General features: G+C 35.9%; 1 protein-coding gene across 1 annotated transcript; it reads right to left on the bottom strand.

Moving 5' to 3' along the window:
• Positions 1 to 10,464: 10,464 nt before the first annotated feature.
• LOC131051972 (subtilisin-like protease SBT1.7) lies at positions 10,465 to 12,075 on the bottom strand. The gene has a single exon (XM_057986571.2). The coding sequence runs from the start codon at positions 12,073 to 12,075 to the stop codon at positions 10,465 to 10,467; it is 1,611 nt and encodes a 536-aa protein (XP_057842554.1).
• Between the last annotated feature and the right edge of the window lie 3,773 nt (positions 12,076 to 15,848).

The raw sequence follows: 15,848 nt of genomic DNA, 5'->3' as shown, positions 1-15,848 counted from the left end.
TTCTGGGGTTGATACATATAGTAATGATGACTTTCCTTGAATTGGTGACATTAGGACTGGTGGTTGCATGAGATAGTCCTTGATTTTGTTGAATTCTTTTTCATATTGATTATTCCATTTGAAATGGACATTCTTGTACAATAGATGTGTAAATGGTTGACATTTATTTGCTATCTAGGTAACAAATCTTTTGATTGACTACAGTCTTCCTTGGAGTAATCTGAGTTAACTGATATTCCTAGGAGATGCCATTTCCATCATTTCTTTGACCATGGGTGGATCTACTTCGATACCCCTAGTTGAAACAATGTATCCCAATAGCTTACCTGAAGTAACATCGAAGGCACATTTCTTTGGATTGAGCCTTAGCTTGTATTATTTTAATCGGTCAAAGATCTTATCCAATATTCCTATATGTTCCTCTCTGTTGTATGATTTTGTCAATATGTCGTCAACATAGTCTTCCATAAATGTATGCATCATGTCATGGAATATAGTTGTCATGGCTCTCTGATATGTAGCACCTGCAATTTTTAATCCAAAGGGCATGACGTTCCAGCAGGAAGTACCCCATGGACATGTCAAAGTTGTCTTTTCTTGATCTTCTAGAGCTATTTTAATTTGATTATATCCTGAGAAATCGTCCATTAGAGAAAACATGGAATGTAAAACAGTTAAATCCACAATGATGTCAATATTAGGCAAAGGAAAGTGATCCTTTGGACATGTATTATTGAGATCTCTAAAGTTTGTGCATACTCTGATATTTTTTTCCAGTTTAGAAACAAGAACAATGTTTGATACCCATTGAGGATATGATATAGGTTTGATAAATCCTACATCTAGTAATTTCTTCAGTTCTTCTTTGACAAGGAGAGTGATATGAGGATGCATCTTCCTTAATTTCTGTTTAACTAGTTTGGTTCCTAGACTGACATTTAAGTGAAGCATAATAAGATCTAGATCCAACTCTAGCATGTCTACATATGACTAGGGGAAATTGATTTGTCGTCTTGTGAAAATTTTTAGATATTTATGCTTTTGTTGTTCTGATAGAGAGGTTGCTATATGTAGAATCTTTGGTTGCTCTGTTGTCCCAATGTTAACTGCCTCTATTGGTTTGATCAATATGGATTAACTTTCTTGATAGTATTCAGGTAAGGTGTCAAATCTCCCATCTTCCGGTGCCTCAAGGAGGTTTTCACCATTAGATGTGTCCTTTCTTTTTACTTTTTCATGGTCTAATGTTGCTAATAAATGGTTTTTAGCATGAGACTTGATATTGTTTTCTTTATTTTCACTTTTACAACTGGAAGATTTGGCACCCACTTGACTGGAAGATGCGTTGTTAAAATTCCTGGTGAAAGTTGTTGTGGGTTTGATTGTATTAAGATATAAGGATATGGCATGGTCATTAGGAAAGGTATAAATGGCAGTATGTCTTTCATTTTCCTAGTCAATAAGGTCAGGATGGATTAGAGGTAAGGGGTCCTCAGGTTGAGATGCTTCAAAGGTATTAAGGGTCATGATAGAGATGTCAAAGTTTTCGATATGTATTTCAATGTCTAGAATGATACTCTTGTCAGAATGACTCTCACAATTAGCTCCCGATTGTCCTCGATTAAGTCCACGTCAACTGAATGTGATTCTAATTCAAGTGGACTAGTTCCTAACATTTGTCTTGCATACGCATGAACTACATCAACACCTACATCTTCTTCAAAGCAAGTTTCTTCAGTCGATTGTTCAGAATGATAGGAATCCCATTCCCATTCATTAGAATATGTCTCACTTGTAGCTCGCAATCTACAGATTTGTTCATATAGTGTTTGATTTGTTTCTTCTATTTTTCTTGCTATATCTTTTCTTCTCTCATAGTTAGCTTCCTCTAGGCTAATATTGAGTTCTGTCAACCTTTCTATCACCTCTCCTTGATTTGTACCAGCTTCTTGTCTATTTTGATTAGGAGTTAACACTTCTTGGAAAGTGCCTTTATTTTATTTTTCTCGTTGATTAGAAGCTTTCATCTTTTGTCATTTCATGTTTTCTTGTTCTCATTGTTTCATGTTATCATTTTCATCTTTTTTTTGCCTAGAAGATGTGTTGTATGGTAGAATAACTTGTCCATACCCTAAGCTTGATTTGTCTGTACCCTGCTGAGTATGAGGTTGTATAGGTTCTGAGATACCTTCTTTTCTTTTTCCTAAAGGACCCGTTCTAGTGTGTCCCATTTTATGAAGGATGTTAAATCATTTTCCATATTTTTCTCGAGGTATTCTAATATTATTGATCTTTTGTTGGACTTCTTCATCCTTGTATAGCCATTGTAGCACATCCGTGTCCTTTGGTTCCTCTAATAAGGTCCCAGCACTAACAAATGTTCCAACAAATATTGGAAGATGTTTCACAATTGTTTTTTGTTTAGAGTTTGATGGTTTTCCATAGGATTTAGGAGAAATTGGTGACTATGATAGTGGATATTCTTCATTCCCTCGATCTCTCAGCTACAATTGTTTTTCCATACTTGACAAAATTGAGGCAAACAATTTTTTCTTGGATTGTGTGTTTGAAGATGATGCCTCCCTATTATGAGGAACAATGACCTCTTGAGTTGATTTCATATTACTACAATACTAGAATGGATTTGAATCTACTGAGATTGTGATTTCTTTCCCATTGTATGGAAACTTTAGGCACTGATGATATGTTGATGGAATAGCTTCTGTGTCATGTATCCATGGTCTTCCCAAAAGTATGTTGTATGATAAGTCCAAGTCTACAACTTGGCAAGTTGTGTCTTTCTACAAAGGTCCCACTCTGATGGGTAATACCACAATTCCTTTGGAGGATCGCTCTTCTTCATCATATGCTTTGATTGTGATATTTTTCCATGGATCAACTACATCTTCAGAATTACCTAAAGCATGAACAAGACTTAATAAGAAAATGTTTAAGCTAGCTCTACCATCTATTACGACATGTTTAACGTGCGTCTTATGAATGAGGACTTCAATATGCAAGGGAGCGTTACGGGGATGTTGAAAGGACATGTCATCTTCTTCAGTGAATGATAAGAAATGAGGGGTTGTGAGGTGTCCCACCATGGTTTCGAATTGATCTACATCAAGATCTGTGGACACTGTCGTATCTACAAATGCTTTTTCTAGAATTTCTTTGTGTGCAGGTGAAAGCCTTAAAAGTTCTAAGATGGATATTTGCGCGGGAGTTTTCTATAGTTGATCCACTAGATTGTATTGTTTTGAAGTAGATGATGTGCTAGTTGTAGGCCTCGACAGAATAACTTTGGCTTTGATTTTTGTGATGGCATGAGGAGGTTCTTGATGTTGTTTCTCTTTAACCACAATCACATTTACCACATTGTCATATGCATGAGCATAGTTCACCTTTGCTTTACCTTTATGATTATGCACTGCTGATGATTTACCCTTCTTATAGTTACAAAGCAGAGTTTTGAAAAATGTATGTGATTATTTTTTCGTATGTCCATCCACAGTTATCACTCCATTATCAATCAAATCTTGGATAATATGTTTCAACCGCTGACAATTATGCATTTGGTGTCCCTTGTTTCGATGAAAATCACAATAATGGTTGTCATTTCACCAAGAAGGTTTCACTTGGGGTTCAAAATTTTTTCCTTCTGACAAGGTAATAAACTTTTTCGCAAGAACCGTGTTTAATACTAACCCAAGTGGTTCACCAATGTTTGTAAATTTACTTCGAAAGAAATTGTTGAAAGTTGATTTTTGGTGATTGTTGTTTTGTTGCACTACAGCTGAGTGATTGGATAAATTTAAAAAATCAATTGCTTTGGTTTTACATTGTTGTTATTCACTATCCCATCATTGACAACTTTTTGATTTTTATTATAAAATTTGGGCTTATCGTTGTTGTTGTTAGCATTGTTGTTAGGAGTATGAACTCCTTTACCATAGCTTCCTCCATCCTAATCCCATTATCAATCAACTTTTCAAAATTTTGATGACATTACATTTTTATATGATAATCATTTGTTCATTTAAGATGTTGATGAATATGTCCATTTTCACGTATTCTGGCACCCTATGAGGATATCATGAAGCTATCCATCTCCATCTCTGTAGAAACGTCATGAAAGGTTCTCCACTCTTTTGATTGGTATTACATAGGTCTATCATTGTGACCTCATGTTGTATGTTGTAAGAGTATTGTGAAACAAACTTATCCACCAATTTTGTGAATGATCTAATTCCGGGTGGAAGTTTCGAGAACCATTCCATAGCTTGTCCACTTAAGCTCTTTGGAAATAGCCTCATCAAGTATGTATCCTCATTTGAAAACTCCATACTCATCGTGCAAAATTCTCATATATGATCTTGGGGATTAGTGCTTCCATTATATTTATCATATCTAGAAGTTTCACAACCTATAGGAAATGGTATCATGTTTAGATTTTTGTCGAATGGGTAAGGACAAATTTCTTGAAGCGAATATCTTATAATAGTTCCTCTTTGTATATCTTGAATCTATGTTTGCCGTGTTTGTATTTGTTGTGTAAGAGCTGTGAGAGGATTATCCACATGATTTATTCTTGCATAAGCATGAGTTTGTGTTCTAGTATGATCTTGATCTCTTCTTATATCATCCTAACTCATTCTTGTGTCCTCATTAGATTTCACATTGTTGATAATTTCTACGTCATCCTTTTTGGGAACGAAAGTTTCCTCATTAGTTCTTGTGTTATCAGGAATTGATGTGTCATCCTTTTTGTTACTTGAAATCTCCTCATGTCGTTCGTTATCATAAAAAGGGTCACTTCTCCTTTGTCCTAAATTTCTCAAATTAAAATCTTGGGGGAGTGTAGCACCAAATTTTGCTAACATTGGGAGGTATTTTTTATTTTTCTCCCTCCAATATTTTCTCCATAAATTTATCGAACTTAGGATCTTGTTTGATTTCTCTAATATGTTGATCTGTTATGTCCTCTTCTTTTATTTCTCTTTGGTAAGCTATTCTCCTATGATCTTCAACTATTTTAAATGTTTATATGATCTTATGTCTCTGATCTCTACTTAAAACGGGCATACACGTGTGTTGAATGTTGTGCCTGGATTTGATTCTCTAAAAGGTGTTTTGATAAGTGACCGATTGTCAATATAGATATGATAGAGTGATATCATACAAAAAGATAATTCAAGTATTTGTAAGTTTGTAAGTTTTTCAATCTTAGGTTGGAGTGAAATGGGACGAGGTTATCCTGATCAAACGTTGTAGTTTTGTGATAAAGGATGATAGATCCTATTGAGAAACTAGGTTTTGAGTGATCAGTTTATCAAAGAAGGTGATAATGCACTTTGAGATTTTAGATCTTGAACTTTTTGAAGATGAATACTTGAAAATCTTGGGGTGTCTAGTTCTAGATTCCATTTTGATAGAAGATTACTTAATCAAGCAAACCAAGAAGACAACCTAAGCATAGGATGACATATATCAGTTGTATACACTCACTGTAAATTGACCAAGCAAACATGACAGATCTGGAAAAGACATGCAAGAAGACAACTTTGGACTAACAGAGACAGAACCTCATACGACAGATTAAGGACTCCCAATTGACAATTTAGACAGTCCCATACGATAAAGAAAGAACCTCTTATGACAATTTAGAAGCAACCATATGACAAACCAATAACAAAGAACCTTTGTTGATCTGACTCGTATGACAATTTAGACCAAACAAAATGATGAACTATATTTCTCATATGACAAACTAGGAAACACGTACGACTTATGACAAAGCAGAGACAATTTTTTTACTTTGATAGATTTTTGACCAATGATGTTTAATGTTTTGATTATGTTTTCTAGTTTTAGATGTTTTAGTTTTAGTGCTAAGGATGAAAACACAGCAAACACACGATATGATAAGTGACCTCAAGCACAACATGCTAAATCCTAAGGAAGTTCGCTGAGAGAGAAAACCTTTGCTTGTAAACTTAGGTACACACTAATAGCTAATCATAATATGGCCGCTGAGTCTCACGCAATGGATTTTTAACACCATATTATCTGACTCCAAATGCTAATGGGGTCACGATATGGAAAGTGTCTTGGGAGAGTTACTATCTCTCTTGCACAAAGATTATCCCACTTTCGGAGGTGAAATGGGTAGCTTCTATCTTAGGGTTCATAGTAAGGATTTCCATTTGGAATTACCCCTTGCAATAGCACAAGCACGATTTAGACACATAGCCCAACAAGCTACCGAAATAAGAAGTAGTCACGCAAGCGTGATTGAGACCGCAAGGCCCTACTAAGTATCTGATATGAGAGATCTCAAAAGAGAAAACTCAAATAATCCCATCCTCTGAGACTTTAATCCCGAGAGGCCTATTTTTTAGAGTGAGTCAAAAATCTTTGGTCGTTCTCACAGGGTGATTGATTCTCCCCACTATGATAGGCCTGCTAAAGGTATTCAAATCTCAAACATAGAAGCACTTCAAGGGTCAGGATTTCTGATTGTCCATAAGGACAAGAGCATACTCTCATACCTTTTAGACAACTTCTTAAGCATAGAAAACAAGATTGTTCATTTACCATTAGCAAATTATGTGTTCCTAGAAAACTTTAAGAAGACATAAAGTTTGGTTGATTTTCCTTCAGCAACCTGCAAAACCAATATATTAGTAATCATGTTGTTTTGAGTAATTGATTATTTGGCCCATGTAATCTTGTACAAACATTTTATAGAAAATCAGTTAGGCTACTAGTAAATTCACAAACAAACCAGGGTTAGCATTAGTAATAGCCAATTTTAAGCATCAAAACCCTAAAATGAACTATGTTTATGAAAAGATGGGAACAAAAAATTGTATGAGTTGTCTCACCTAGCAATAAGAGTATTCCCACATACCCATACGAGAGCACAAAGAAACTTGTACAGTACTCCAAAGGTACTTGTATGAGATTTTGAAGATAGCACGGCCAGAGATCTATGAGATTAAAGATTTGAAGATGCAAGAGGCCAAGAAATGAGATTTACAGGCCCTAGGGTAGGCACCAAAATGTCGTGAGTGTGAAGTAGGTACCTGCAACTACAACACAAACACTTAATAGATCATTACAAGAATGGTTAGAAAATTGAAATCAAATGAAAGATAAACCATGACAAAGTGACCTATCACCTCCTAAGAGATGCGAGTGTGGATTTTCTCTCAGATCTAGATCAGCAATCCCTGTGACTTGACTACACCAAGACGCAGGATTTAAAATGCTATGATGTGCAAGCTCGATGAATGCATGATTAAGCTAGATTGATCCAAAAAGCTAATTATGTTAATGATATGCATGATTATGCTAAATGATAGACACAATTAATATAGATGAGAGATTGATTATGCTATATGATTAAGCACTTATACTAGAAGATGATCAAATTAAGCTAGAGCTAAGATGCAATAAATGATAGCAATGCTAAACTAGAATGCTAGAAATAATATGCTTGTAATAACAATGCTTGAAATGGGATCCATTATGCTCCAAAATGGGGGATATTTATAGGATTTCCAAGGCCAGGGATGAGGTGGCAGGAATCAAACTTCAAGTTTGAATCTCAAGATATCAAGGGCCAAATTGGAGGAGGTTGGAGAAGAGGTTGGAGGGAGGGACACTTGTCATCTCTGTGGTGAAAAGTGTCAAGGAATCTTTCTCACAAGAGGGCAAATGTCTAAGGGAAGAGACATGTGGAAAAAGTGCCATTTGTCTCAAGGGGAGAATATCCAACCCATAGGAGGTTAGGATAATGAGATTAGGATGTGCAAGATAGGATAGGGTAACTTAAACCCAGGATTAGGTGGAATGGGCTAGGTTAGGGGGTGGTTAGGTTAGGTGGTTATAAGTTGGGAGTCATGTGGGGAATTTGAATTTAAAAATTCAAATAAAAGGAAAAGGCTAATTAACTTTCAACAACTCATAAATTGATTTCTTTTAATTAATTAGGAAATTATAAGAATGAATTAAATGTGGGGAGGATTAATTAATTTAGATTAATTAATCAAAGGGGACTATTGAAATGAACTTATTTAATAAATCCTTAGATTTATTAATAAGCAGGTGAAGGAGGAATATAATCAAATTGCTAATGAATTCAATTAAATTGGGAAGAGAGATTAATTAAATAATTATTTATTTAATTAATTATCTTGAGACCATTTTTAGGTGTATACACAAACTTATCATAAATTAAGGTCACCAAGAACTAGTTATAATCCTTTTCAAGAAGCTTTAAAGAATCAAAATCGAACCAATACACAACGTTAGCTATTTTTTAGAATTAATTGTGATTTAGCTTACGTCCTACGTTTACTTCTTCATCTACACAAGATTAAACAAGCAATGATATGTTTAGGACTATCCAACTCCAATGTTGCAAATACGAAGGAATCTCAAGAATACATGGCTCAATGATACAATCGAAACTAATTAGATAATACAATAATATGAAACTAAACAAAGAATCCACATAAAGAAAATAGGGCATCAACTGAGGGATACAACTCAATGATACATGGTTGACTACAAAAGGCCCTACTCTCATTAATAAGAAGGAAAACAATCTTCAAATTTAAATAAAGCATTGTACATTAAATCTGAATATGAAGCACAATAGAGAGGAAAAGGTAGGGTTGTAAATGCAGTGAATACTTGGATGAGGTAGAAAAAATTAATCTAACCTCTGTTCACTGTAGACCCAAATTTTTTGGGTGAAACTTTACCATATAGGAACCACACACCCCAGAAGTAGGGTTATTCAGCTATGGCACCTCTTCCCTCTTTAATTACTATAGACTACACAAAGTTAAATAGTATTTTGCTTCCAAATGAAAAAATTGTATTGAGGTGTAATTATCTACTGTTGCATGCAAAGGTAAAAAGTATCTTGAGACAAACTAGCAAAAGTTGGAAACACAAAATAGGTGAGATATTATTCACTGACATCATTTAAACAACTTAATTGATCTTAATACTTTCATTGTCTCAACTAGTCAAATCCAGATAAACTAAATTTTAGTATTGATCCTAAACATTGCAGTTCAACCCTAAATTAAAAAATCAATAGCTTTTGATTGGTGTCATTGGATAAGGAAACATGAGGATTGTAGTAACCCTTTGGCACTTTATAATACATCGGTGCCAAAAAGGACCCACCTCTTATAGAGGAAAACTTGTCTCTCACTACTTCTAGAATACCATACTGCATATATTGTAAAAATACGAAACCAAAGTGCCTAATATGAGAATAAGGAGTTCTCAAGATTTCATTGCCATATCTTGCTTTCATAAAGAAATATATATGGGGTCAAAAGCCAATTTTACCTAACTACAGCTCATGGCCAATGAACAAAAAAAATCTTCAAACCCCCAATGGTGAGATCCTAAAATAATGGATTGAATGAAGGGGGTGCCTCGGTATTTGAAAACCCAAATTGGGTCAAATGTCATATAGCTGACCATGGGGGGTATGAGCAAGTATTGGCCTATAGTTAAGACTGGTCACTGATATGGAAGCTCGAGAAACATTTCCCAATCAATTCCATTTCTAACATATATACACCCCTCTGAGACATGCACTTTCTAACCTTTTGGGGTTGAAAATAATAAAAATAAATAAATTTCTAAACTATGCCCAAGATTTTATTGACACCAAGATCCCTCAGGTTTCTGATGGGTGGTGCCACATGACATGGAAGGGTCGCTCCTTGCCTATTCCTTCATTTTTTGAAAGAATGGTTGAGAAGTGAAAGACAAGGGCCATGACGTAGTGGTTGTCGAATAAACAACCAAGGGCACGGTGAGATCTTGCTCAGGACAAGTAGAAATGTAAAGATTTGATAGATAAGCTATTAGCATAATAAAAACCAATCTTTTCCTTTACAAATTTATATTTTCCCACAAAACTACCTGTTCTGATCAAGTTCGTTGGGAGCCAAATGCTGCAGGATGGTCCACTACAACCATCACGAATTTTGTAAGCGGCTTGACTCAATTTCTAAAAGTTTGTGGTAAAAAAAGTAGGTTAATTCGTCTTCTGCGATGACCGCTCTCTCAAATCTTACACGAAACTTAAGCTTCTGGTTTCTAATATCTCTGGTTGAACACTTACTTCTATTCCAGAAGGCTTCTCCACGTGCACTTTGTAGGTAGAACAAGCGGCACCCACGTTTGTTACTGTTCTCCTTCTCACAACAACTTGATGTATTCTGGTGGAGTTGAAGTGAAGAGAGAAAGATGGATAATTGAGATCACCTGCGTCTTCTAAATTATTTGATCTGGGGCAAGAGATTGCGTGGTTGTCCATCAGAAGAGCAATCTGTTTGGCGGTGTAGTTGAATGTACAGAGAAAGTGAATGTAATCACTTGGTGCCAGGTCATAGACGAGCCCCAGATCCATTGCAGCCTCTGGATTTACATGACCTGAGCCCAACGCGAATGGGTGTGCGGCTTTCCATCGAATGCATCTTTGATGGGCTGATCTTTGTTGTCACGGACGTAAGCAGATGTCATGAGAGCCGATTTAATAGCGGCAGGACTCCAGGAAGGATGAACGCTTCGTATGAGCGCTGCAAGGCCACTTACGTGCGGACACGACCTGGATGTCCCTGACTCGCACATGTATCGTCCTCCCTTATAGGGTGCTAATATGTTGACGCCGGGAGCAACCACATCTGGTTTCAGTATATCTGGAAATTCCCAACTGGGCCCCCTCGAAGAAAAGGAAGCAACAATAGAAGCTCTTACCGCCTTTCCTACCACTGTCAATCCTGTTGGCCTTACGGCGGCTGTAGGATTACTGGTACTGTTTATGTACTTTTTGATTTTCTCTCCGTCTGCAAAATCGACGCTAATAAAGGGCAGATCATAATCGCCGATTATTTCGTCCGACCCACAGCAGATATCACTGGCGAAGATGATTGCAGCTCCCCCAGCTTTTTTCACCAGCGTTGAAACTTCATTTGGCACGTTATCACAACTATCTGCTACATCACATACCACAATTTTATCTTTCACCATGCTGGGATGGAGACCTGAGATGCAGCGCCTGGTGCTTTTATTTTGAGATACATATACCACAGGCAATGGTTCAGTTACTTGAGCAGCTTGAGAAAGAGAAGAATCTCTGTAGATCTCATGATTGCCAATTCTTACAGCGGCGGGAAATTTTCTGTCCATACTGCTGTCTCCAACAGTTATCAACCACGGAGCCGTGTTTCGGAGGGAAGCGGAAAAAGGTCCATCGTTGGCGGCTGCAGACGAAAAGACCACGCCCTTGGCCATCGCTTTGAAGGCTCCGATGGCTCGGGGATCCTTGCAAAAAGGCCTTTCCTCGTAGCCAAGCGACAAAGAAATAATATCCACGCCGTCTGAAACGGCCATTTCTATGGCAGCAAGTTGGTCGCAGTCGTCGACATTACCATCCCAGAGGACTTTAGACACGGCCAATCTGGCCTGAGGAGCCATCCCTCTGGCCGTTCCGTTGCCAAAACCATTGAAACTCACTCCTCCCACTTCCGACCCCGCAGCAATCGAAGCACAGTGCGTGCCATGGCCCTCGCTGTCTCTCGCCGAATTTATCTCGCTCTTGTTGAGTTTGCCCTGGTGTGCTTCGTAGCCTCTAAAGAAATAGCGAGCTCCAATGATTTTCCTGTTGCAATGAGAGGAATCGAACATGTCGCCGCTTTGACACACGCCCTTCCATTTTGGGGGCACAGGTCCCAGGCCTTTATCATTAAAGCTTCTGCTCTCAGGCCATATTCCGCTGTCAATCACGCCCACAATCACATCTTTGCCGTAATGGGACAGCGGCCACAAGTTGTTATGCGAGCCTCCCAGACCCAAAAACTGCGGCGAATGGGTTGTAAGGATTTGGCTTGCACATGATGGGATTACGGCCAAGCAACCCTCCATGCTCTCTAAAGCTGCAGCCTCTCCACTGCTAAGCTTCGCTGCAAATCCATCAAGTACGATATCATATGTATACAACAATAGGCTTGCATCCTCAGCCTGATGTTGCTTCATTGATTAGAGAAGCATACCAGTGCTCATGGAGTGAAAAATGCAGAAGCTTCGTGGACTTACTCATGTGAACAACATATGGTTTTCTTATCTCCTCAGACGCAGTTGTGGTAAATGCAGAGAGTGACAAAGAGAGCTAGGGAAAAGAGGGAGAGATTGGTCATTACTATGTGACTTCCTGTAAAACTGGAGGAATCACTTGTCCATAAATAAAGACAGACTCCGAATACAAAATTGTGGCGCTACGTTGTGCAAGATAACTGTGACAACAATGACGAACAATCTAGACTAAACGAAATTGAACTATAACAATTACAAATACAATATAAACTATCAAAAGATGAACTATGCTAATCTTCTAGTTGCCTTCAAAGAGTGATTTTACTCAAATTGATTTGAGATGCACGCTCAAATTTTAACAAAATAACATAGCATTCATGAAATCTGTTAGAATTGGTTAGGATCAGCTTCAATTTATAAGTCTTTGAGGGAATGGATTAAGGGTTCAGATTTAATTAGAAGATCGAGGGCTCAGAATGCTTAGAAGATCTCGAACATGGAGAGCTTGACAAGTTGCACCAACTGATTGATTGAGGATGGTGCCTGCAAGGTTATAGGAAAATCAAGGGATGGGATTTCACATGAGGAGTAGCGGATGGACAAGATTTAATGGAGCATTGAAAAGTATTATAGAAAGATTTTGAAAAGGTAAGCCTTGTCTTTATCCTTGTTTTCGAAGTACATGGAAAATTTTAAATTGTTGTTTATATAAAAGAGGTGGATTACACTATGCCCTAAGTTACTATGGTCCAATTAAAATTAGAAAATAGAAATTCAGAGTATGACAAGTGGATCTCATGGGAGTTTGGGTTTGTAAAATTCCAAATTTATAATTATTGATCCCATGTGTGAATGATTAAGAGATAATTAAGAAAACAATAGAGATTAAGGATGCGTTATGTAGAGTGGTTAGAAATTCAATTAAATGAATAATAATATTTATTTATTTATGGAGAACAACGGGTATAAGATAGGTTAAGTAATTTTTAAAATAAATATTACTATTTAATTTATTATTTTATTTTTCTTTTAATGTTACAAGAAATTGAAATTTATTTAATATTAATATTTATTATAATTCAAGAATTTAAATTCATTTAAATTATATTTACAAAATTTATATTTATTAAATTCATTTATAATATTATTTATTTCTATTTAAAAATTATATGTTCTGAAGATTTAAATTTTTTAAATTTATTAGATAGGTGATCATTATTTAACATATAGATCAAAACATGTACAAATGATATAATATAGGTGCACGATGTTAGGAGAAGTAACTGTATGGAGTAGAGATAAGGAAAATGACAATAGGCGATACATCAAATAGATGTTTAACATAAAGAGGTGAATGAATAAGTAACATGGCTTGTTCAAGGTTTCTAGTTTGGATTTGAATAATTATTCTTGCTGTAATAATTATGGATCGTTGTATAACATATTTCATGTTTATTTTAGTCTCAGTTAAGGCATGTTGTGGTCCACCTTACATTCTTCTCCACTATGGGAATGTTTATTTGCCGACCTTATTTGAATTGTGTTCCTTAAAGATGCTTAGCCGACTTTGGGAGATTTTGCAAATGTGAGGATGATATAAATAAAGGATAATTTGATGAGGATGAAAATGAAGGAGATGTATGTGTAGAGAGAATGAATGTGTGTTCTAAAAGAAATTTAAATGTGATGAAGGTGTGAAAGAGAATCTCTCTCCCTGATTGTTTGATGAGTGTTTTTTGAGTTGGTGGAAAGAGTTGAGTAGTCTGAACTTTCATGGTATAGATCCTGAAAGCAGTGATCCAAAGGTATCTATAGATCTTACGGTTGCAAAGGTGCATCAGTAGTGGACTCTTTCCCTTTTATTCAATTTCATTTTGGTAGTGAGCCTTTCTTTCTTTCTTTCTCTCGAGCAGTGAGCCCTTTGTTAGTGAGCCTTTCCTTGTAAAAATAACCTTAACCTATGTCACCCTAACATGTGTTCATATATTGATGATAGCATTCTTCATGGTCTTTTCCCTAACAAGGTTTTGCCCATAAAATTTGTTGTTTTACTATGTATTTTGTGCTCTAGTGTTCATGTTCTTTCATGCTCATGTCTTTTTGTGGATCAAGTGTTAAAGTTAAGTTGTTGTAGATCTGATTTAAGGTAAAAAAATTAAGATTTATTTATACAACTAATTCCCCCACCCCCCCCCCCTCTTAGTTGTCTCAAGTGTGTTAGAACATTCAAAAATTGGTATCAGAGCTTTGGTTCCTTAGAGAAGATCTTAACTGCTTCAATAGATCCAGATGGCACACAAGCTAACAATCCCTATGCTTTATGGAGTTGACTATGCTTTTTGGAAAGTGAAGATGCAAGGTTACCTAATTTCTCTTAGCTATAAAGTATGGAAGTTTGTTACACAAAATTACACTAAACCATAGACTAGGGTGAACACTCTATATGAGATCAGGGAGTTTGAAAATAATAAAAAGGTAAGGTTTGTTATCTTTAGTGCTCTTTCTAAGACAGAATTAACAAAAGTTGTATCTTTGGAGTCTTCTTATAAGGTTTGGGATAAATTTTAAAAGAATTATAAAGGAGATGATACTTTTAAACAAGCTAAGTTGCAAAATTCTAAAGCTAAATATGAATGCTTTCATATGGATGAAGAAGACAATATAACTAGCTACCTGTAGAAGATAGATGATTTTGTAAATGAGATCAAAGGTCTTGGAGGTAAATTGTTGAAAGATGAAGTTGTAAGAAAAGTAACTTAGAACACTTACTAAACCCTATATCTCTAAGGATTCAACAATATAAGAATAATACAATTAAAATAAGTATACTAGAGAATATTTGTATGGCTCTTTAGTTTCTTTTGAGATGGGAGAATTTGGTATGACTAGTGCAAGTACAAAAACTACATTTAATACTACTAAATCAGTGAAAGATGAGGAATCTGATGAAAATAACTTTGATGAGATTGAGGTGAACTTTATGAGAAAGATGAAGAAAGGAACTAGAAAGTACAAAGGTAAACTAACCTTTAAATGTTTCAGCTATGGAAAGATGGGTCATTATGCTTTTAGATGTCTTGACAAAATTATAAATCAAAAGAATAAGAAATTCAAAGGAAAGATCAATAGGAAGGCTTATTATGTTAAACAAGATGCAAATATTTCTAATGATAAATCTGATTATGAAGAAGACAGTGAATGTTTATTCTTGGCATTAAAGGAACAATCTTGTTCTGCTAACCATAGCAATATTGTGAAGGAAAAAGCTCTAAAAGATGTTGCTAAAACAGAAGGTATTGTTGTATTTTATTTTCATGCTAGAAGAGATAAAGATGAATGGATATTGATGGTGGATGTTCAGATCATATGACTAGTGATAATAGTATACATTTGTGAAGCTTGAAATTTTTTATGGAAGAGTTGTTAGATTTGGAGATGTATAGACAACTAGGATAGTTGGAATTGGTTCTCTCAGTTTTGATGGCATATATAATACTGACAATTTTTTCTATATTAAAGTCTTAAATAAAAACCTTTTGAGTGTCGGTAAAATGTGCGGAAATGTATATAATCTTTCTTTTCAACATGATAGGTCTGAGATCCAAAAAAGGTCTGGAACTAAGATTGCAGTAGGAAAGAGGACAAATGAAAATGTTTATCAATTGAGGACTACTAGTAGATACTGTCTTATGGCACATATTTATGAGATTTGGTTA

Source organism: Cryptomeria japonica, chromosome 2 (genome assembly GCF_030272615.1).
Source record: "Cryptomeria japonica chromosome 2, Sugi_1.0, whole genome shotgun sequence".
NCBI lineage: Eukaryota > Viridiplantae > Streptophyta > Pinopsida > Cupressales > Cupressaceae > Cryptomeria > Cryptomeria japonica.
The sequence above is the reverse complement of the archived record's forward strand: the minus strand, read 5'-3'. Positions and strand labels throughout refer to the sequence as shown.

Coding starts and splice junctions, on each gene's coding strand:
- LOC131051972 (XM_057986571.2), bottom strand. CDS start 12,075: ATGAAGCAACATCAGGCTGAGGATGCAAGCCTATTGTTGTATACATAT.